This window comes from Lycorma delicatula, chromosome 8 (genome assembly GCF_047948215.1).
Source record: "Lycorma delicatula isolate Av1 chromosome 8, ASM4794821v1, whole genome shotgun sequence".
NCBI lineage: Eukaryota > Metazoa > Arthropoda > Insecta > Hemiptera > Fulgoridae > Lycorma > Lycorma delicatula.
Genome location: NC_134462.1, coordinates 93,107,881 through 93,133,894, shown reverse-complemented (window position 1 = coordinate 93,133,894; position 26,014 = coordinate 93,107,881). Strand labels below are relative to the sequence as shown.

General features: G+C 30.0%; 1 protein-coding gene across 1 annotated transcript; it reads left to right on the top strand.

Moving 5' to 3' along the window:
• The first annotated feature begins 2,854 nt into the window (after positions 1–2,854).
• Gmd (GDP-mannose 4,6 dehydratase) lies at positions 2,855–25,574 on the top strand. The gene is made up of 8 exons (XM_075372628.1): positions 2,855–3,152; positions 7,195–7,437; positions 8,547–8,739; positions 11,648–11,880; positions 18,859–19,074; positions 20,098–20,166; positions 20,809–21,046; positions 25,222–25,574. The coding sequence occupies exons 1-7, from the start codon at positions 3,099–3,101 to the stop codon at positions 20,869–20,871; spliced, it is 1,071 nt and encodes a 356-aa protein (XP_075228743.1). The 5' UTR covers positions 2,855–3,098; the 3' UTR covers positions 20,872–21,046; positions 25,222–25,574.
• The last annotated feature ends 440 nt before the right edge of the window (positions 25,575–26,014 follow it).

Genomic DNA, 26,014 nt, shown 5'->3' with positions numbered 1-26,014 from the left:
TTGTGGGGAGCTTGTTAGTTGGCTTACTGCCAGCTGTGGTAGTCTCTACCCTTACCGGTAGTACTTTGGGAGCAGGAACTTTCGTATGGACCGTACTGTTGGATTCATTTACTGCGACGTAGGACTTTTTATTCATCTTTGTCAACTCTGAAATGGTGGCTGTAAGCGAAGTAACTTATCAGAAAGCATCTGAACAAGTTTCTTAAGTTCATTGCAGGATCTGCACTGCTGATTATGAACATTTGAAGGAGTTTGTTTTGACGTAGCGGTGGCGAAAGATACATCCGGTTTGACGAGGTTCCGTGAGTTAACCATCTTTCTATATTCCCTGCGTGCAGCCGGGAGAGATAGCTTCTGCTCAGTACAGATCTTGAGAATTGCCTTCTCTTCCTTAAAGGTTGGGCAATCTCGGGAGCGGGCTGTATGTGAACCACTACAGTTCGCACAGTTTTCACTTTCCTCACAGTTAGTATCATCGTGACCTTCGTTGGCACATCGAGCACAGATCTCTGTTCTCAAGCAAGATGTTGTAATGTGACCATATCTTTGTCCATAATGTGACCATATCTATGTGAAACACCGCCGTGGGTTGAGTATGAATGGGCGTACCCGAACGGAGAGGTAACCCACTTTAATCCTCTCTGGTGGAAGAGGAAGACCGAATGTTAGTATAAGAGACGGTGTTGGTTCTTCTGCTCCCTTCTGCCGTTTTATTATACGTTTCACTCCTACAACATCTTGAGTGCGAAGTTCGTCAACAATATTTAAATTCATTTCCAGAAGGTCACCACAAAAAATTACACCTCGGCTGGTATTTAGGGTCTTGTGTCATTCCGTACTTATATTTATGCCACCCATATTGGTGAGACGTAATAAAGAGCGACCTGCCCATCGTTAAAAGTTTCTACCAAAATCGTTCCATCACGTAACTTCTTCACGTTCCTCGGAGAAGCAATACAACCCGTGACGCATTTGTTAATCAGGAAAGGTGAGACATTTTGAAGGGAGCCACCTTCCTGATTATTTCAAATAACAACGAAGCGAACATGTTTGCACCTTACACCATCTTCGTCCGCTGTAGCAAAATTATCCTCGTCAGATGAAGTTGACCGAGGCCTTTTCACTAGACTGAAATTGGTGGTTTTTTCAGATGGACCACCAACCATCATAGAATTTGCTGAAGGAGCTGAAATTTTGGTCCCACGAGAACCGGCGATATAATAGACCACTCCAGCAGAGCGCACGCGTACTGGAGCTAGAGCTAAATACAACTGGGTTTGCTCTGGTGCCTAGAGGACATCGTTCGAGACTCACTACGTAGAGCCATTCACCCATCAGCACGATAGTTCCCACCTTAGGTTGCGGTTGCTTTTCGTAAGATATCGCAACACCATATAGTGTATATGAAAGAGAAAATTGTGTTGGATGTTGTTGTGTAGTCGAGTAACTGTATATGTTGTAATTCGTGTAGTGTACTTGGTGTAGTATATGTGTATAGTGTAAAGAATTCTGCAGCTAAGTGTGTAGTGGGAAGAAAAGCTGCAGCGGCTAGGCCCATGGGGACGCCAACCCCCAAAATCTAAAAGAATAAGACTCCCCGTCGAGGAGTTATTGAATATCTGCAGGAATCGTGGAATGTTTTCCGCGAAAGAGCTAATTTTTTTGCAGGCAAAAGACATTTTCAATAGAAATCTCGTTTAAATTTTCCCTTGAGCAAGCATTATTCATAAGGCAACCGAGACGGATGTGTGCATAAATTGATAATAATAACATTTTCTTTATTTAGAGTTTTAAATTTAAGAAAGTTTTCGATTTTAAAAATATTTTGGATATCTTAAGACTTCTTATTCTGGCCGCATAACAATTAGAGCTACGTATTCATTACATGTATATTCCCCCCCTCTATTAATTTCATATTTTAGATTATTTCATATGCAATTTAGACTGCACGCACTAGCTTAGCTACTACTGTTAAGTGCAGTTGCTGACTCAAAATCAACGACTGATTCATAACATCAGAACGGATATTAAAGTGAAGTAAAACATTCTTAGGTGGACTCCGAATTTGCCGGCCTCCGTGGCGTGAGTGGTAGTGTCTCGGCCTTTCATCCAGAGGTCCCGGTCAGGCATACCATTTTCACACGCTACTTCTCATTCGTTTCATCCTCTGAAGCAATACCCGGTGATCCCGGAAGTTAAATAAGGTGATCCCGGAGGTTAAAAAAAAAAGTAGGTGGACTCCGAATATTGAAGCCATACTGACACAATTCTAGGCATTCATTTGATTCGCTCATTTTAGAAATGAAACATGTACTTACTGTGTAGCACTGGTCTCTATATAACTGGGTAGAGGTTCCTTATAGCGTAAAATACAATTATGTGTTCAATATTGAAGCATATTACAGCGCCGCAGAATGAGCGGCTGTGACCTAAATAAAACCATTGTACGCTTGCGCTACTATAATCGTGATGGTTCTTATATTGTTATAACCTCAAATCTTGTTCTTAAAGAAAGATATAACTTGTACTTAAAGAAAGATACGTTGTTCAATTTCGCTTCTTTTGTTTTACAAAGCCCACACTTTCGCATAATTTTTACTCACAAATTTATTTTCAATTTACAAGTATTCACAATCACAATTAATTGTTTTTTAATGCAATAAAAATAGGTCACTTTATTCAAAATACAAAATCAGACCACTACTACAACACTGGTTCATAACGCGGTTTTATCACTACTCTTACACTTACCTCTGTGATTGCACCATTTTATTTAGTTTTAGCCACTCATTTGTGTGCGCTAGTTTATGCTTCGAATTTTAACAGTTCCAAATCAAGAGTCCTCTATCCAGTTATATAGAGATCAGTGGTGTGTAGTTATAACTCGTCAAACAGTTGCCTGTAAGGGAAGATAAGTTACGTATTGCCATTAGGTGGATAGTTTTGATTAGTCGAAATCGAGTATGGTACTTAAGCGTTTTAGCGACATTTTTGTTGTCATTTCGATGTAGTGTTCGCCCACCATCTATGATTCTACTCGCGAAATCTATAACCTACCGGTTTGTGGATTGCTAATTATATTTAATTTAATCATTAACATGGCTTCAGGAGATAATTCAAAAGTTGCTTTGATAACTGGCATTACCGGTCAGGTAAGGAGGATCAAATTATGTTTGTGTACACCCATGATTGGAGAGTTTATATTAACTGTTATTATTATTATTTTTAGACATAATAAAAATAATGTTATATTTACAATTCTATCTGTTGTAAGTAAAGTATGAAACAAAATATACAGGAATTCTCAATCTTAATATTATAAAATGAAACTCAAGTTAACAGTATGGTAAAGTAAAAAATTCTGAAATTTTTGTAGTAATGTAGTAAATCTAATAACAATACACTATAATGTATTTACTGATCTTTTGCTTTTCCTTTACACAATATTTATTTAAAAAAATATTTGATAATTTTTTTTACATTGAACTACAAAATTTATTAATATTTTAATTTATCATCATGATTACCAAACAAAGATTAAGTCATATAACTTGTTAATTTTTAAATTACTTTAAGATATTAATATTTTTCCCCAATATTAAAAAAAAAAAAATAGTAATTTATTGCAAGAGAATAAGTTATTTACATTATTATGCGGTGGCTATTATAGCATAATTTATTTTACTTATCATATATCATTCCATTCAGTGCCATTATTTAAAAATTTTATGATAATAGTAATAACAGTTGTCATTTTAAAAGACCTGAATTACATAGAAATTATATTAATAAACAAAATAAATGCTTTTACATTGGTGAGTTGGAAATTGGATACCTGCATTGGTTTGCATGTTGTAGAGAATACTAGCAGATATTAATTACACTTAAAGTAAATGAAAGAGAATACTTGCAGTATCCAAAAAATAGATGAAAAAATAATATTACAACCCACTAACTAGTACTCTTCCATTTTAAATATTCATCTCATTAAAATAAAAAAATCAATATTTTTATTTATTAACAATATTTTTATAATTTAGCATGTTTATCAGTATCTCAAAAATTTATTCAGATTTTTCAGTTTTAATTGTATCTAATATACAGACAGAATTATAAAACATATAAATTAATCAAATAATATGTAAAACATGTATATTACTGAATATAAGTTGCTTTCCAGTAAATAATTTAAAATTTGAATAAATTAAATAATTTCAATAAATTAAAATTTGTTGTAGATTTTTAAAAATTCAGTAGTTGGAAAGGACAAACCAACTTTCTCAACAGTACTACTTAGCTTTCTTAGTAAGTTTAGATTCAATAGCTCCAAGTTTTAAGCTAAAGTTATCAAAAATTCTGTAAATTAAAAGGTGTCACATAATTCATTGGAATAAGGCCTGGATTGGAGACAGCTTAAGTTTTGTCATTATTGTTATTATGTACCTTTATGGTATCAGTTTGTGACACATAACAGATTTATTTTCTCCTCCCCAAAAAATTATACTGTGACTAACATACGACCATAATTACCATGTAACAGTACCTGTAAAGTCGGTTTTTGAAAAACATTGTTATGAGTGACACAACTATATGAGCTAAAATTTACCTGCTTTACTTATGGTGTAGGTTCCATATTCATTTAATTTAATATGTGGTAAAAAAACAGCAACGATTCATAAAAGGAGTGCAGGGCATGTAACAGAAAAGACCGTTAGAATCTGAACTGCATGTCACAAATAATTAAAATTAAATAATGTGAATTTTTGACAATGGAATCTTTATCATTTGTTGAATTTATTACCTTATAAAGTTCATTTTTGTCAGCAGGAGTAGGAAAAAAATATTTATTATATAAATTAGTGGAAGGCAAGATTTCGCTCAAAAAATCCAGGCTTTTAGTCTAATTAATACATATAAATAAAAGAACCTACAAAATACTATAAAACAAGTTTGTTTAGTGATATTTTTAGAATAACAATAAAAACTAACATCTTTTGTAGTTTTTAGCAATGCCCATATAAGGTATAAATCTGATTTGGAGATTTCTGCAATTTAAGATCTAAAATTATATGACATTTCAATATTTCCCCATTGTCTGCTGATGATTATTGTTTAATAATAATTGTTATGACTAATTTTATATTTTTAGTTAAATTTTTGTTACATTTTTTTATAATTTTATTTTCCAATTTATCAATGTTTGTATTAAAACTATGTTTCCTGTATTATAAGAATTAAAAGACATAAATTACAACAAAAATTATATACATGTATGTATAATAAGTTTAATTTATGTGAATTTATAAAATTAAATAATTGATCATGATAATTTATGTAGGTCCAGGGTAAAATGGTAAACTGCACCAACTTTCAATCTATTGGTATTATAACAACTGGTTTGTTTCAGTGTAGCGTTTACTAATTAAAGGCTGTAAATTAATAGTGAAAATAACAGTGCTCAAAGCCATATTTAATAAAGTATTTCCTGTAAACCACCAAGTTGTGTCAGTTTCACCTCATGTTGGTATATTTTTGGCTAATAATCAGAGCTATTCAGTACAAAGTACATAAAAATATTTAAATGCATATTAAAAAAAAATCTGTTGGTTTTTTTATATTTATTTATGTAAAAGTAGGATACAAAGTAATTTATCAATGTCTTTTGCATGAGAATATGGATTCAAAAAAGTTTTTTGTGTATAAAAATGCCAAGCCTGTCTGAGATTTGACAATTATCTCACTATTATAATTAATATATTTAAATTGGCAGGATTGTTCAATTTAGATAACAGTAATCTAACTCACTTGTTAAATGTCATGATACAGAGGAAATTTTAATAAATTTGATCAAGAAAGGATGTTATATTTTAATATTTTTTAAGCAAATTATAACTTATTGAAAGCAAATATTTGTAGTATTTACTTGATGTTTTCTATAAATTGTAATCTTTGATGTATTATAATAAAAAAATGTTTCAGTTAAGTTTTAATGTAGAATATTTTATTAATCAAAAGTCCATAACTTTTTTTTTCAACTTGCTTCAGAGGAATTGGAGTAAGCATTTTTTGTATGTTTATAGATAGTGTTTTAGCCAAATAGATGAATAAATAAAATAAAAATTTGTCATAGATCTTACTTATCTTTGGTAATCACCTTAGCCTCATTGAGTAAACTATTTATTTAAACATGTATGAAGAATGCCAGATTATATTATTTTTCCCAGATCCACTAGTTTTTTTTTACAGAAGAGGATTTTCAATATCGCTTGCTAAAATCCAATCCAATCCAATTTTTTCAGTAAAAATCCAATTTTCAATATCCCTTGCTGGGAAAGTAGGATTAACAGTAGGCTACTCATATTTTTCCTAAACTACAGTATATTGCTTGATTGGTTCCATACATTGCATGTGCAATACAATTATTTTACTTATGTTATTATTAACAACAGTCAGAAGACTTTCAGTAGCGCAAAGAATATCTATTGAAAGAATGTTTTACATGCTGACATCCATTGCTTTGGAATTCTTACTATGAACAAATCTAGATGATGGTATGCTTTACCCTGATGCTATTTGTTCTCCCGATTTGAACTTTCCTAAACATCTTATGATGTTTTTCATATTTGCACTACATCTTAAGCTTATCAATTAATGGAATTTATTCAATACCGGTTGTGTGTGAAATATTGAACTCAACTTTCAAAGTATGTCAGTATATTATATGTTATTGTTTCAGTTTAGGACAATTCTGCAGTCATTACGAATAATTGTTTTAACAGCCAGTTGACTTCTCTTTACAATATTGTAATAGCTTAGTAAATAAGGATTTTTGGCTGTATAGATTTGGAATTTGAGTTTGAAATCTACAACTCTCAAGTAAAATTTGTTACAAAACCAAGTAGTTTCCCATTAATGCTTAAACACTGAGTATTATTTGCAATTAGGAGTTGTAACATTGATATCAACTTATTACTTTTGTTTAGGTTTAATTGTGCGTAGGATTACAGTTTAAGGTATAAATAAAGTACGTACGCCAGTGGTTTTCTATTAAGGTATAGTATGGTATGGTATGTTTAATTTACCTCATTTTTAAAAATAATTTCAAAATAAATTTGTTGGTATTGCTTATATAAAAACAAGTTTATTAATCTAATATTCATATTGCAATCATAAAAAATTATATATTTGTTTTAGGATGGTTCCTATTTGGCTGAATATTTAATGGACAAAGGCTATGAAGTTCATGGTATAATAAGAAGAGCTAGTACATTTAATACTGGTCGTATTGAACATCTTTATTCTAACCCCACTTCACATAAGGAAGGCAGAATGAAACTCCATTATGGAGATATGACTGATAGTAGCTGTCTTGTTAAAATTATTAGTAATATTAGACCTACTGAAATATACAATTTAGCTGCTCAAAGTCATGTTAAGGTATTTTTTTTAAATATTTTATTACATTCTGTTTTTTTTCTGATTATTTGGACCTAATGTAACAATCCATGTCAGTGGCAGAAGTAGATGCACAAGACTATTTCCATCATGATTATGTTAATGAAATGCAGAAAGAGAAAATAAAATATCTGTTATTAATGATTAAGAAAAGCACAGTTTCTAATGGTTAACTCTACAGACTGATAATGTTTGAAGGGACTTCACAAATACTGTGTTTCTGTTTTAGTGACATCACCAAACTATTATGGACTGTCTAACATAATGTACAAGTCACTCCTTAAACTGGCATAGCCATGTTAAATGTAATAATCATCGTGTACCTGTTTACTAATTAAAGTTGGAAGTGCAGTGGTTTCCTGTCACTTTCTTTAGCAAGCCGAACTTAGTGTGTACATCAGCATGTCAAGCTCACCAAAATTCTGGTGATATTCAGCAATACAGATGACATCTTCATTCTGTTTAACAACTCCTGACTGTATAGTTAATACCATTTTAAAAGAAATCTACTATAATTATGCTTATACTTTAGGTGCTTTACATGCATCACAACTGTAACAAGAAACATGTTTTTTTCTTAGCTGTCCAAATAGACTATCTGCCTATTGAGAAACAGTTCTATATATGTAGCATTTGCTATCCACCATTATAGTTTTTATTTTAACTTAGCCTGTATAAATCAGTGTCAATTGGAGATTTGAGGTGAATCGTTTAAGCAATTTCACGAAAATTATCTTGACCATTCTGAATTTATATTCCCATAAAAATAGAAACATATAACATTTTAAAATATATTATCCGATTTCTGCAACTGGTTTTAAAGGCATACTTGTGGGAGGTAGAAGGCTACTTTTGTAGTCTCAAGCAGAGGTCTGTAGGTATAATGTCAGAATAAATGTTTTGTTTGCCCAATTTTCATAACCTAATGAAAGACATGCTACAGCTGTAGTTTAAGCTTTAGTCAAGTTTTATTAGAAAAAATTAATGAAGACAGAACATCTCTTTTTGAAAATAGGGTGACCCAGTGTACGGTTAATTACATAAAAATGGTGTGAGTGTGTGCGTATGTTATTTTATTTTATTTTTTGTAGGTTTCATTTGATCTCAGTGAATATACTGCAGAAGTAGACGCTGTTGGTACGCTGCGTATACTTGATGCAATTAGAACATGTAATCTTGAAAATAGTGTTAAATTTTATCAAGCATCAACATCTGAATTGTATGGAGAAGTACAAGAAACACCACAAAAAGAAACTACCCCATTTTACCCTAGATCACCATATGGTAATACTAACTATACTTAATGTTAATATATTATTGATTTACTTACTCTGACTGAAAATACATTTTTTTATTTTAGTTAATAGTTATATTTATAATTTTACATTAAGATTAGAGTATTAATTTGCATTAGTTCTGTATTGGTATGTTTATATCAGGTAAAGTATTCAACTTTAAAAAATCCTACCAACTGTCTTCTATCTTATCATTAAATAGCTGGGGATAATGATCATTACAAAATTGATTTGTAATAAACATAATATCCAGTTCTTAGTTATAAAAATTATATCAGTTTTAGATACTTAATTAAAATAGGTAAGAATAAGTTATAAAAATTAAAGTGAAAGTGATATAATGAAATTAGAGAATAATGGTGATAGTCTATATACCAGTCCTCCCATTGCTGTACACCATCTTGTTTAATTATTCATTCAACAATAATCATGGTAGGAAACAGTATAATTTTGTATTACACTACAAGGGAAATAAGTTAATAATTGATAAAAAATTGTTTTATTTCATGGTTTACAATAACATCACCGTGTAGAAAGATCATGCATGTAAACTGCAATACAAAATGTTCCATCAGCATGTAAAATTTGGTATTAAAAAAAAATCCATCTAAAGATTAATATTAGTAGAGCAACATAGTTTCTAGCATAACCTAATATTAAGTATGTTGTTAATAACATACCATGCAATCTGAAAAAAAAAGCGATAATTGTGTTAGATAGTGGATAGTTTTTTCTTTATTATTTTTCTAGTTGCAGGTTGGTATCCGGAACATCTTTAAAAATTCATTAAGCCCTCTAATTACACTTATAATATAAATGGAGGAAAGGGAATATGTTAAAAATGGAAACTGGGAAAGGGGAAAGGCTAAATTTTGTGAAGTTTCGTAATGTTCATTTTGTCAAACTTTCAATTGTTTTCATTTAATCTAAATATATACTCAAATCTAGTAATAGCGAAACATTGCTAGTGATAAATAAAAATTAAAGCCTGTTCAATTTATTGTAATTTCACAGTTTGATCAATACAGAACCCACAACCTTGAGTTATCTGAAGAATACGGATTTCAAAATAATCAGCCTCCATTTTGTAAATAGTAGTTGTAGCCGGTTACCTGTCCTTTATAAGAATAAAATGTAATTTGCCTGTTTCTTAGCATTACTCGAATTACACCACTAGGAGGAGTTGATGACCATACTTTTTTTTTTTTTAGTTAAGTAACCGGAGGCAGGTGTAGTCACTAATTACATTGCCTACAACAACAGTGGCAGTGGCAGTCTTGGTTGAGCCATTGTGCCATACGCTGTTGCATCCCTTTTAGATATTTACCTAAAAAGTATCTGCAAGCTCTAATCAAGTGAATATCTCTTTTAGTATAGTTGGAAATGGGAAAAATTTACAATGTTTGTTCAAAATGTTACCTTCCTTCACTCCTTTCTAGATCAAATTTCGAAAAATGTAGAAATTGGTTTGTAGATATTCACTTGAAGATTATGCACACCAAAAATCAAATTGATAACTTCATTTGTTACTGGAAATAAAAAAATAGTAAAATTCAATGTTACTCCATTTTAACCATTTAAGTTCAGAATTTCAAAAAATCCTTTTGTAAGGTGCACTTACACCATAAGAAGAACGTGTGTATACAAATTTTTGTCAATTTATCTTAAGTAGTTTTTGTTGAACATTGATTATGAGTTAATCAGGACATATAGTAGGACATAAGTACAGATATGTGTGTGTATGTAAGTACATATAAAATGTTGCTCAAGTCATAACTCTTCACCAAATTTCAGTAATAATTTTTATTTTTTTGTTGACAAAGTTTCTCTGTTGGTTCTTGATAAGTCTTTCCATATAACTTGGGACATTTTTTTAACAAAAATTTCATTGACTTCATAGCATCTACATGACAATTGAAAACATTTTTCATATTTTTATATTAATTCCTACTTCCATGTGTTGAAATAATAAGAGTGAGATCTGGTTGATGATATAAGAGTGTATATTCTCATGACATTTTGGTATTCTAACTATTTTTGTGCAATAATTCAAGAAAATTAATTGAAAAATTTAAGGGAAACAAATAATACATATTCTCACATTCCAGACAACCTTATTTCATACTCAGCAGCAATCTCTACATTGTTTATACACATATATATTGTTAAAATTGCATATATTTTTAATAAAAATATAATGTGTAAAATAAACTTTAAAAAATAATAATACAGACTTCAAAAAAAAAATTTATAGAATATAAATAATTTATAAAATAATTTTTAGATTTTCATTTTATTTTAAGTCATTTTGAAAAAGGTTAAATAAACTATTTTTTTTTTTTTTTTTTTTTAATTTGGCACTGATTCAAAATATTGAAAATGATAGAAGAATTGTCATTTTTCACTATTCTTTGACCATATCTTTTAAAGTTTATTTTATACAAATTATATTTTTTGTATGGTAAATTGATTAACTCATAAATATTTTATAATAAAGATCATTAATCTTAGCATTCTTTGCTCAGAGGTTTTAAAAAAAAATCTTCATTGTTTAATTCTCATTTTAAAAATTATGACAGTTAACTGTAACTGTCATAATATTAACTGTCAGTTAACATTATCAAGGACATTGGGTATTGTTACTCATTTTTGTTTGCTATTACTTTAATTAAAGTAATAGTTTATGTTCATTTTAAACAATATATCACTCAATATATATATTAAAGTAAAAACAAAAATGACTTACAGTACCCAATGTCCTTCATAATGTAGTTACAACTGCCATAAATGTATATGTAAATTTTACTGACCAGTAATGGAAATATATAATTTCTTTTTATTTATAACTAACTTTCTTCTTTTTTAGTAAGTATAACTATGTTGTTTATAATTTTCAGCCTGTGCCAAATTGTATGCATATTGGATTACAGTTAATTATAGAGAAGCATACAATATGTTCGCTTGTAATGGTATATTATTTAATCATGAAAGTCCTAGAAGAGGTGAAAATTTTGTCACAAGAAAAATAACTAGATCTGTAGCGAAGATTATGTTAGGTTTATTGGATTGTTTGGAATTAGGTAATTTAGATTCAAAAAGAGATTGGGGGCATGCTAAGGATTATGTTGAGGTTAGTTTAATGTTTCATACATTTTATTGTTAAAATTATTATTTATAAACATAATTACTTGAAAATAAATTACTGGCTGAAGTGCTGTAAGAATTACTGTGTGTATAATAATCCCATAACTAATAAATTCAATATCATGGTGCAAAATTAGTGTCATTATATTTTTAATCCAATAGAAATAAAAACAACTAAAAAAATGTAAAACTCAGTATTTTTTTTTTTTGATAACATTTCTAAATTTAGTATGAAAGAAACCAAATATTGTAGAAAGATGAAGCTGGTATATCAACACTGCCTTATAAATTTCTATCATAACAACAGAAAACTGATGATTATATCCATTTTTCATGACCTCTATGGTGAATGCTTTTCTCATGATTTTTTTTTGTCCTAACAGTGTACTAGTATTAATTATTCTCTGAATGAAGAAACATGTTCTGTTTCAATTCTTTGGACTCAACTACTCTCATGATTTTTAATTTGTTTTACTCATGTAAGGAGAACATAACCCACACTTTGGCTTGGCCACATAATGTAAGTTGAGTCAACATATTTTTAACTGATCTAGCTAATCCTGCAATCTGTTGGTTTTTCTTTTAAACTGCTTGAAATTATTTTTTAGTAAAAGGAATATATTACATCTTTTTGACACTACCTGTATTGATAGGTCCCATATATTATCTATTATGTGGTACATAGATGTGCTTTGTTCAAAATATTAAAACTAACTATTCAAATATCTCAATTCCCCCCTCCCCCTGAAAGAAGAACACCTGCCTTGTGATATGTCCGGTTACCACACCACCCCCTCCATTCCTAGCCATTATTGGCTTAATCAGAAGTCATCTTCTTGCCTTCAAACTGATCACAATCCACAGTCATCAGTCGGCCTTGATGAGATGCCACTGTTGCGAATGCCTCGAAAGACATTCACATCAGTAAATTCTGCTCTAATTAAGGTTTGTCTTCTTAGAAGACATCAGACACCTAACTCTACCACGTAGCCCTCAGGAAATGCTAAAACTAACTGCCCACCCGCAGAAGATCGAAGATCTCACACGTCTAACTCTATTACCAATCTATCATGACCTAAACCATACGTACCCATTTTACTATGCGGTTGATTAGTAAATTTCCATGCTACAACAGCTTACATTAATAAATTTAGTGAATAGAGTTCATTATTCAAACATCTCAATTCCCCCCCCCCCCCTCACAAGGGAGAATAACTCCTACCTCGTGATGTGTCTGGTCACCACACCACCCCTTCCAAAACTATTCCAACAATTATAATAGCAGATTATATATAATATTTATGTAGATATAATTACAAATTTCAGTACAGCTACAAATTGACATCCAGTTTTTTCAGCCGTTCAACTAAAGGTGGAATAGCACAATATACATCTTGTTGATCTCTCTTGTTTACACACTGTGTGCAGTGCTTAATTATATGTGGAGTGGCTCACCACACTCATAACCAACCATAGGTGGCATACCCCATTTTTTCAAAAAGTAATTGCATCTACCACATCCAGTTCTTATGTGATTAAGTCTGCTCTGCAATGGTCAAAGGTCGGCATTTACGATCTACCACCTCTATCTATTGGCAGCCGTACTTTTTATCCCATGAGGTCTGCCACAAATGAGATGTTTAGTGACTTTCTGACATTTCTATTGCTTAAATAAAAACAGCTTATCTCTTGTTTTAGTTGGGTTAGGTTTGAGACCCCAATTCTCAAAGTACATACTAAGCAATCTCAAATCCTTCTCAGTCAATATCTGCAGATCCTGAATGTTTTACATTGTACAGTGAGAGCAATATCATGTGCATACTTGAATTTCATTAATATAGTAGTTAGGTTGTAGGTTACTTATGTATAGATTGAACAACAATGGTACAAGATCCCTGAGGCAAGCCATTGTTTAATATTCTTGGCCTAACTCTGAGTCTCACCAAGATGTATCATTATCAGTCTGTCAGCATTTCATTGATGATGTTAAAAGGTTTGCTCTTGAATACCCCTATTAGTTTAATTAGTGGTCAGTGCCTCCAAACAGTATCATATGCTGAAAATAAATCTATGATTGTCAGTCCTGTTTTTAATTTTTTCTGGAATCCTTCTTCAATGCTAGAGCACAAATATCTAATCTGCACAATTTTATTGTTCTTACCCTGTTGTATAATAGCCTCTCTTTAGAATTCTATAACATACACTTAGTAATGATATCGCACAACAGCTAGCGACATCTGTCGCAGGTTTGCCTGGTTTCAATGTTGCTATTATAAAAAGCCTTCAACCACTCTCTAGCATTCTAACCACAGATCTTCAAGAATTTGGTGTAAATTTCATCTGTACTGGTGGTTTTACATGTTTTGACTGATGCAGTTGCCCAAATAACCTCCTCCATTTCAAAGGGTGCTGAGAATTGCATTCTCTGAACAGCACAGGATTTATTTATAGTTAGTTACTTCTTCTTTGATTTTCCTTCTGAAAAATTTATTTCCCTTGAATTTAATCATATTAGCAAGCCTAGTAGCAATATTATTTGGATTGACAGTTGCTTTTTATTTAATGTGCTTCTCAGCAGTCATTTCAGCATGGTCAAGATCTTTTTGCTTTAGTGTTGGAAGTTGATGATTTCAACTGCTTCCTTCTCCTTTTTTTCCATCCATGATCAAGTACATTCAGTAGTTTTATTGCATTCTCTGAACTGTTATCCTCCATGTATTGATCGTAGATTTCTTAACATTCCTCATTCCAGCTCGGAATGTATAAACTCCTAAAACCGCTTGGGATATTTTTCTTGGTAGCACTGATAGTAACTAACAAATCTATTATAATTTTCCACACACGGCTGTATCCATCATGTGTCATTATCAAGATCCCGAGTGAATTTTTTTCAATTTGGCTTATCAGAGTTCCACTTGGTCTTGGGTATTATTTTTTATTTTTTTTATATTTTTTTTTTTTTTGGTATGTTTTACCTCCGGGTCCGCACTCAAGCAATTCATTCCGCAGAGGATGAGATGAATGATTTGTAGCGTGTGTGAAAAATGCCATGTCTGACCGGGATTCGAACCCAGGACCTCCGGGTGAAAGGCCGAGACGCTACCACTCGCGCCACTTGGGTATTATTTGACAAATACATTCAACACATTATAATTTGATTATACATTTTGCCAGTTGGCATTTTTTATTATGTTTACTTATTTTCTGTAGGTTAATATAAATATAATTTTATTCATAAATGGCTTCAACATTCTTTCAATTATGATAGTAGTATTTAGAAAAGTTATTTGTGCGTTACTTATTAAGTATTAAGTGAAACTATTTTGCTGAACATTGCTCACACCATTTTAGTTTACATCCTGGACTGTTTTGAGAAATGCTCTCACTTTAAAAAAATGAGATCTTTGTACATAAATTAAGACTCAAAAACACATTGAATACATATCATACTTCTTTTTTTAAAGAACTGACGTATTTGTTTATCCTAACATAATTAATGCAACATAAAATTTAAGTAAGAAAAATTTGAATTCAGACAGATATATATAAAATCGATTTGTTGTTTTACCAACTGAAAATATCCCATAAATAAGCTAGTTTTGTGTTATACAGCTTGTCTGTCAATCAGTGATGCAATTAAAAATCGTATCTTTTAGTAACAACACCTGCACCACTGAAGTAGCTCAAATAACCTGCTTACCATTTCCCCTTTAGAAAACGTTCTCATCCCTTAGTGTAGCAGTAACTGAATGTGAACACTGCTCATTTCAGAACACAGTTTCAGAAATAAACAAGAGTTTAAAGCCCAAGATTTATTAAAATTTACCACCTTAACAACTTCATCAAGAACATGTTTAAATTGTTCAGTTATCCATTTACGGCTAAAGCTTCTCTACAGATGCTATACTACAATGAATAGGATACAGTTTTGTGTAACTAATTTTACTTTGGTGATAAAACGCGTTCATATATTCCTGTCATTGCGCAAGCGCCATCAGAACAGAAGCCAATGCACTGCTTCGTTCCATTTTCTGCAAAGAACTTATCCAGTAATATTTATTCCAGTTAATATTTCATCGACAGTAGTTCATAGTGATATCTCATCACAAAATAAATAATCCTCTTTAATTGTACGAGGCATATTCATAAAGTAAGGGCTGTCGGCTTATATTTAAATATTAGCAGGTCTGAACACAGTTTCATGCATGCAGGGCCATCTATTGGCTATTTGTTGGCATCATTTTGGTAGATTTCATGGAATGTGGATCAACAATTACAGCTGATGTGTAATGAATGCAAAATGGTCACCAAACTGAGATGTATGATCCAAAATTGATGACATTTTCAAATCAAAAATGACGAACAGAAACTGTCATCTGATGAAATCCTTCTTCACAACAATGCGCTCCTTTCCTCACACCATTGCCTTAACCAAGAAAAAGATTCAAGATTTTTGTTGGGAACTTTTTGATTACCCTTCTTATAGTCCCTACCTTACACCTAGCAACTACTTCTTCTTCTTGCATTTGAAAAAATGGCTTGATGGAGAATGGTTTGAAATCGACAAGGAACTGAAGACTGCCGTTGTCAACTGGTTCAATTTCCAGGCGGCAAACTTCTATGCAGAAGGGTTAAAGAAACTGGTGCAGCGTTATGAAAAGTACTTAGAACTGAATGGCAATTATGTAGAAAAGTGAAGTAAACTAAAACTGCAAGTAAAAACCTTTCCTCACGAATTAATTTTTTTTAATGACCAAACAGCCCTTACTTTATGAATGTGCCTCGTACTTTGATACATCCACCACACAAACAATTAGCTAAGCTAATTCATCTTTCTTACATTTTTGCTTTCATTGAGTTGTATGGCAAAAAATTACCATTTTTGATTTCAGTTTTAGTTCTGTAACGTTTAATGTATACTTTGAATTCTGTAGTGCATGGTATCATTTGACAGTGTTATAGCATTAAACTGTTGATTTCACCCAATGTACAAGTCACCATATCTTTCTCAGAAAGTAACTGTTCTTCTTTGATTTTATGAACCGTACTATGTTATTCTTAAGCTTTCTAAGAAAGATACCTCAACTGCTTTTTGAATACCGCCTGTCAAAAATGACATAATTTTCTTTGTGTATTTTATCTCAAACAAAATAATCCTTAGGTTTGTTTTCTTCCATTGAATGTTTATTACTGAAGTGGTATTTCAATAATGAGAGTTTCATGCTTTGATTTGAAAGAATTTCTAAGCAGATTACATATTGAGATCATGGCTCATTATTTACATCAGTGACAGTAAGTCCAGTACTCTTGTACTCGGATCATATTTTCTTACTACTTGTCATACTTTAGTTGGAAAAACATCTTGACTTGCTGCAATTTCTGATTCTGAAATAGAGCTCCGTGGTACAGGATTTTTAACCGACAATGTTTTGTTTATTGCTGCTCTAGCCACTCATCAATGTTTATTTGTGTTTTGTCAACCAAACCAAACCAAATTAATTCAAGCAAAGTATGTATATAAGAAGAAAAGTCCCTTTGCGATACATATGCCTACAAAACCCTTTAGTCTTATCAAATGAAAAAGTAATACAATAACAGTATTTTTAAATCAAATTATTGGTGTAAACACCAGAAGCATCTGTATCTATCTGACAGTAGGATAACCATGATCGACTCCTTACAGGAAGAAAGTATGGCAGTCCTATTATAGTGTCTATTAAAAAACTTGTTCATACATGTGCAACTCGATTCATGCATGGGACAGACATACACTCACTGTGTTACGTAAGAACAGTCAGTGTTGCATGTTCGTTCTTGCTAGCCAAATAATTGATATTCTTATTGCTATATACAAATAATTTCCTCAAATTAAGCGAAAAGGAAATGCATGATAAAATACTTTTGTATTATAATGTATCAAAAACCATTTGGGAACTGTTGATCCATTTATTAGTAACAATAATAAAAATCTGATGTGGACACCACATGACTTCCTTTTACACCTATTAAATTACATACACACATCTTTTTAAATGAAAAGTATATAACATTTTATTTCATTAATAACTTCTGACTTTTTTTTATTGTTATTGAATTTTTATTTATTGTAATTTTTTTTTACAATCAGAAGTTATTGATTATTAAATCAATATATTTAAATTAAAAGAAATTAAAAAAAGGAGATGAAGTCTGATTTGAATCAATGTGCCTTCCTCTTCTAAGCTCCAAATATTTCATTAATTAAAATTTCATTTGGCTATAACTCTGGAACCAATAAAAATAACTACCACTTATGATATATTGTTGAAAATCTCTCAATGAGGGTGTATTACTGTAATTAACAAAAAGTCCAAAATCCAATTTTTTTTGGATTTTGGACTAGGTGTTACAACAGATGTTACAGGAGTCCTAAATCCAAAACTTCAACATCCTACAGCTAATCATTTTTGAGTTATGCGAGATACATATGTAGGTACGTACAGACGTCATGCTGAAACTAGCCAAAATGGATTCAGGGATGGTCAAAATAGATATTTCTGTTGAAATCTGAAAACCGAAATATTTCGATCACAGTACTTCCTTTGCTTCATACAAGGAAATAAAAGTCTGTTGTGCTAATAATATTTTATTATAAAATAAAATTTTTGTATAGTTTTTTTGTAGTTTTGTGTCTGTTTGCGTATAACTTGAGAAGCACTTTAGTACCACCAGTGGCATATGTACTGCAGTTTGAGAACCACTGATTTACAAGATAAGAGTTTATACCTTGCATAACAAGCAATGTGAAAAAAGAATTATCCAAAGGCAACAGACATTAAAGGTTAAAGAGAGATATCTTCAAGTGGGAAAGCATTAAAAAATAATTCTCTTTATTTGTAATTAATCTTAATTGTAGTAATGTTTTTTAATAAATAATATTGTTAACTATTGTAATTTCATAACATGTACTCTTTTATGTAAATAGGCTATGTGGTTGATGTTACAACAGCCAACACCAGAAGATTATGTGATAGCAACTGGTGAATTGCACAGTGTTAGAGAATTTGTTGAAATGGCTTTCAAATATGTTGGAAGGAATATACTATGGGAAGGTTCAGGTATAAATGAAATAGGCAAAGAAGAAGATACTGGTATTGTTCGAGTACGAGTTAATCCAAAATATTTTAGACCTACCGATGTTGTAAGTTACTTTTTTTTTCATTTTTAATATTAATTTCCAGTAGAAGTTTTTCTAGTTTGATTAACTGGTATAATCTCATTACTATATCATCATAAATAATAGTAAAACTATTTCAAGCAACTATTTATAAACTTCCCATTAATTGACTGAGCAAGGCAAGATCTTGTTTCGGTTTACATATGGCATTTCATCTTTGTTGTGATTTGGTTATAGCCAAACACGTTTTGCATTTTTATGAAATTTTGTAATAAGATTCCTTATTATGAAGGTCAAGTGAAAAAAAATTGTTATACATATATCAGTATAACAATTTTTGTATAAAATGTATACAAAAATTGTATAATAATTTTTTATAAAATTTTCTGTTTCAAACTCATAGCCGTTACAGCGGTTGGGAAATGCAGTTACTGTTAGACATAATGAGTCCTCACTTGGCAATATTTCTCACACATTACAGTAATGTGGGGCAAGAGTTTTAAAATCTATAGTTACTGGTTACAAGACTTGGATCCAGTATGACAATCCAGAAACCAATGAACATTTGAAGCAGTGGGTACACAGTTCTTCTCCAAACAAGTCGAAAAAGGCCATACAGACAAGAAGAAGTATAGATAACATTTATTTGAAAATTTTAAGTTCAAATGATGTTAGAAATTTTAAGTGTTGCTCAGTAACATAACAAAAATAGTTAGTATTTATTAGAAAGATCATATTTGAATATGCATAATCTCCCTGTTACCAGACTATAACGAGTTACTCTTGGTATGTCCCTAACCTGAAAATAGAGTTTTCTAAAATTTTGTCTGACTGCAGAATTTTAAACAAAATTTTAGTCAATGCAAATTTATTGATATTGTAGCAAGTGCATGTAAATGTATCGAATGTAGTTAAGGATAAAAAATTCTGTCTTGACATTATGTTTAAATTGCAGACTTTTTTTTCATAACAGAATTTTGATAACTATTTGAATAATTCTTCTATGATATTGTATATGTAATAAAATAGAAATTGTTTTGTGTTTAGGAAATTCTTCTTGGTGATTCAACAAAAGCAAGAGAAAGGTTTGGTTGGAAACCAAAAGTCAGTTTTTCGGTGAGTTAATTTTTTTTTGTTATCTGATAAGATTATTATTTATTGTCAGTGACTGTTTTAATTTTACATTGAATTTCATATTCTTAATATCTGATTACTAACAACTTGACTGCCTTCTAAATTCTATTAATCTTAGAACTGGAATGTAGTACAGTTTAGTTAAGTAAAATTTTGTTTCAATCTACTGTTTCATTCTATTTATAACAGACAGCTGCAACATTTTCGCACAGTGATAATATTCAGCTTATTCAATCATTTTATATGCTGTTAGATGATTATGTATTTAGGAAATAAATATGGACCTGCAGTATGAGGTATAATTAAGGATAAAAAAGTGAGTTAATATGTGTTTACAGTGTTTCTGTCACTGTAAAAATGTTTGAATATGTTGAAGCGTGTAGTTACGAATACCACCTATTTATAAAAAAGAAAAAAAAAATTATTAAAATAAACTGTTATTTAAATTTATGAATTAGTTTAATTCTTCGTTATGTTCTTTCATCCTTGTTTGTGACAGAATGTTTTGTGGAAATTTTTAATTAATTCGTATATAAACAAAATCAATAATTTATATCATAATTAAATAATTTTAATTATTTAATTACTTTTTTGGATATTTATTGTTAATTTTTTTTCTTTCAGGAATTGGTTAAAGAAATGATGAAAGCAGATATTGAATTAATGAAAAGCAATCCAACAGCTTAAACTTGTTCAGCAGCTATGATGAGAATTTAATTTCCATTTGTTTCTGAAATAAGAAACAGATAAAATAACGGATCTAATAATTTATTTTCAATGAAATGATAATACTGTTTTATCTATTTTTATAATACTAGTTATCTTATCAAGAGGCTTGATTTTGGATTGAGGTGGTCATATGGTAATAATTTTAATGTTTAATATTATGTTATATATCAAAAGAAATAATCTTATTTTTTTGATAACCTTTTTGAGCCTATAAATCCATTATTTATTAAGTATAAATGGATTAATATTTTCACTATTGAACATTGATTTATTTTTTGTTGTGCAATTCTGAAAAATACTAAATTGAGGGTGGTTAATACCATGATCCCATGATAGGTGGTCCCATGATGGGTGGTTAATACAGATCCCATTTGATGGAGGTTAAGTTCTTATTATGGCTACATAGGTGAACTACCATAAAATTCATGCTTGAGATTTTATGTTCTCTTATTAAGATAGTCGATCATGGCATAGTTAGATACTTTACTCTAATTTTTATAGTTTGTTATCCTTTTTCCTGCCAATTCATTTTCTTAGTCTTTTCTAAATAATGTAGTTATAGTTTTGTTCTTCAACTTCTATCCTTTTATCATCTCACTGCTTCAAACAAAACTATTTTTTTTTTAATTTTTAAATTTGTTTTTACACAAATAACAATATTTATAGTGTGAAAGTTTTCCTTGCTTTATTTTTTTCCATTTTGTATCTGTTTTGTAAATTTTCATATAGATACCAGAATTCTCTAGTGTAGTTGATAGTAATTATTTATCATTGTGTTATTTTATTTTTTGTTACGCATCATCACTTTTTCATGATATGCATAAATTTACAAAAATCAGAAAACTTTTATTATAAAAAAGTTTTGTATATATTACTGTACTGAGCATATGAACTATCTTGTTAAAAAATGTGGTGAAAAACAGGTTGATTCAGATATGCATTTTTATTTATAATTTATGATTAATTTATAAACAAATGTTTTAATTTATAAAATTAATTGTATTATTTTTAATAAATTTGTTACTTGTAACCATGCAACTTGAATTTTCCTGTACTTTTATAAACTACTACATTGATATACCTGGAGTATTTTTCATGACTGCAAGTAAACATGTTGGGTAACTTCTATGTTGAACATAATATTACTATTATATGATAGTATTTTATTTGTATAATTATTGGCAATTAGTTGACAGTGTTTGCTTATTATGAACAAAGTCTTCTTAGTGAAAAATAGCACTTAATTAATATTACAATTATAGAGAATGCATTTTATAAAGATACCGTATCAAAACCATTGATGTGTAAAATATGACAGAAGCTTTGTCCAGCTAATGAATGATATCTCAAATCTATGACGTATATTTAGATTTAAGAAATTTGAACCAGTATGTATTCTTTTTGAAGTGTTAACTTTATCTTTTATCGTTGAAAAAATTAGCTGTAAGTTTTTATTTTTATAGTAGTGATAGTATTTTAAATTTATTTTGTTATTTACTATAAGGCAACTTTAAATTAGTAATATCATTTATAAAAACATTAATTTATGTTTATATCAGTTGTTGTCATTACTCAGCATCTTTTTTCATGTATCTATTACTTTTTGTTTTATAATAGTTTTTTAATCTTTTCATATTCATTGTATTCCATATTTTGGTCATCTCCTTTCTGTATTCTATTGTATATCAGTATACATTTTACTCTGTGTACTTCCAAATCAACAGTCCTAGATTCCTTAATACACGAGCACCAGTTTACGTCTTGTTACTAAAAGCTTTTTTTCAGATTAGTTTAAAATCCTTTACACTATAATTATATTATCCTACATTGTTTTAGTATTATCCTGCTGTACCCTATTTTTGATTCTTTTATTCTTTATGGTTTTCTATATCTTTATTTTTTATTCTAAAGTATTATGTACTTAAAATAAATATTTTTTTGGAAATCTTTTAATTTAGATTTTCATATTTTTTTCTGTTTGCATTTTTTAATCTCTTTGTTATCTTTTATTATTTCTATTGGAAGTTATGGCTGAGTAGTTTATGGTTTTATTGATTATGTCCTCCCATGACACATAATTCCAAGGGTAGAGTATTTTTTTTAGGAAATCTGAACTTGTTCTCAGGTAGGTTTTTCTTTTCTTCAGGTAGGTTTGTTCTCAGGTAGGTAGGTTTTTTCTAATCTGAAGAAAGAGTAGTATTTACTATGTCATGTATTTATAATCTTTCATTTATTTCATAATTGTTTATCATTTATGTGCTGTTCGTATTCTGTGTAAAAATGCCCCAGTTTCCGAAGGAGTTATTGACAGAATGAATATGTATTGCCTAAAGGAGCTTTAAGCTAACATCTATGAAGGCTTCTTTGTCTTATACTGTGATTCTTCTACAGCTAGATCACTCTTACCATTCTTCCTTTCTCCTTATCCTTGACACCCTTCTTTCTATTTTTGTTAAGACGGATATAGGTTAATCCTTGTTAGATCCATCCTGAGGATGATAGCCTGAAGATCCCCGCATCATTAGTATGTTTAGGTAAAGGATAACTGCCATGGGCCTATCTAACAACTCGTTGTCCTGTTTTGTGATTGCACAGCAAACCTAATAGGTGAAATATGTTAGATAAAGCCACCCAGTTAAACTAAAAATACAATAGACTATTTGGTCTGCACTCTGCATTTTTACCATATAAACATAAAATTTTGCTATTTACTTTTTTTATTCATTTGTAGCAGAACAGCTTACAATCACTTTTATTTTTATTTATTTCTGTGTAAAAAAAGAAATTTTATAGCATATGAAAAATTTCAGCTTGATTTGTACATAAATGTAGAACTTTGTGGATGCTATTACTCTGCCATAGAGGTTGACAGTATTACTAGTATACTATGTCTCCATAATTAACTTACCAATTTTGTTCATTTCATTACATTTGTTTTTCATGTATATAATTTTTTTTATGTGTAACTTTAAACCTTGTAATGTTCAAAATTTCTTCTTACTCCGGTATTTTGTTTAAATTATATCATTCTATCTATATCATTAAGTTTGCATACACTCCACCTTTTTGGTTTCTATTTTTTCTTCAGTTTAAAAGCTTCAATCTGCGTTTCATTATAAATAAATTCTAATTCACCTATTTTACTCTAAGGTATATCTTGCATAATTTTATTTAAAAATTTCTTTCTGATGTAATGATGATAAAATTAACTTAGCAATAACAATTCTTTTGTTATTGTATTTGTCCATATTCCCCTCTATAATAATATCTCAAAGATGTATAAAAACCTTTTACCACCAAGAGTACAGAATTTAATAATGTTTCTTACCTTATGTTTATTATATTTTAATAGCCCTTTCAAGGTTTTCCCTCATCATCAGTTAAACTTTTCTTTTTTTTCAAATCATACATTAAAATTAAAACACATAAAAATATGTGGTCAAGATAATAAAAATATAAAGTTAAAAAATTAAATTCTTTTTTAATTAAAAAAAAAAATTTGTTATTAAAATGAAAAAACTCTCATTACATTTTTGAAAGATTGTAAGGATAATATATTAAAGTCAATATCGTAGAACACAGAATTAATAAACCTTAACAGTTCTGATGAGTCAATATGTATGTGTACAATTGTGAATAAAAATAGATCTTAATAGTTTTGATATGATTTAAGAGTATACAGGTTCAAAATTTTTTAAATCTCAGTAAAGTTATCTTTGAAGTAACTCAGTGGTTTCCCAATACAATAGGAATGGGTTCATAAGAATCTATGTTGAACCCTTTCTATTTGCTTTGATAATACTTCAATGTTCAGGAACCAAACACATATGTCATAGCATATTTCCAAAGGCATATGTCAAAATAGACTGTACTAAAGTTTTTTATAATAAACAGAAGGTGTGTAGGTTAAGATAATCTTTTGTTAATGTTTGCGATAAAGATTTTGATGCTCTATCTACAATACTTTTAATATGAGTGATGAATGAGATACTATGCTCAAAAATTGTTCCAAAATCCTTTATTTCGATGACACATTCTAATTTTTTATTATACAAACATTAATCATATTCAATAAAAGATCTCATAAAGAATAACTATATTTTGTATAAACTTTTGAAAGCCTTCTCATTTCACTTCTTTGAATTAGCTCATAGTATCCCAGTAATTTCCACCCCTTCCTTTTACAAGTTCTTCACTTCTATTAGTTAGTTAGTTTTATACATCCCTGTCCTTTATCTTTTGTTCTTTATCTTTTATTTATTCCGTATCCTTATATAGTACAAAATCTAGTAATTTTTTCTGTTAAAGGTGGTTGTAGTAACCTGAATACTGTTGATATGGATTTGGATTTTTTAATCTTTTGTAATCAAAATAACTGTTTTAATTAAAGTAACTAATATTGCAGAAAAGGCACTGCAGTGATGACATTGATTATGACATCTATCAGAAAATAGATAAGAATATTATATTACTGTATTCTATGTTATATTTTATTTTAATCATAATTAATTATTATTGACAGTGTGGTAATGACTCAATTATTCCATTTTATAATCAAATTATAATTTTTTATTGTTAATATTATATTATAAAAGAATTTAAATAAAAATTATAAATATATTTTTATTAAATCTGTTTCTTTAAACTACTGTAAAAATGAGGATGTTCTTCAGAGTGTTTTTTTTATTTATTTTTAGTATATATGTTACATATTCATGCATATCTCAAGAACTGACTGAGATTATAATCAGACATTTATGTCAGTGCTTTATCCCAAATATTTAACATTTTCTCTCACAACCCAAACATTTTGCAGGTTCTTTAAAAGATTTTTAATAGCCATTTAATTTGGCGTTTGATATATCCTGCTGAATTCTGACATCATATAATTTGTGCTTGCTAGATAACAAAATACGAGGGCTATTCAGAAAGTAAGGAACGTTTCCACCTGATGCCGCCAGGCACACGCCAATCGCGTATATATTGGTATGCTCGTGCTCGGCACCTCAGTCAGCGTCCAGCCGTGACAACGGGAACATCTCCGCACTGCCCGTTTTTTTTATATACAAATTTGAAATGTGTGCTGCAATCGAAAATCCCG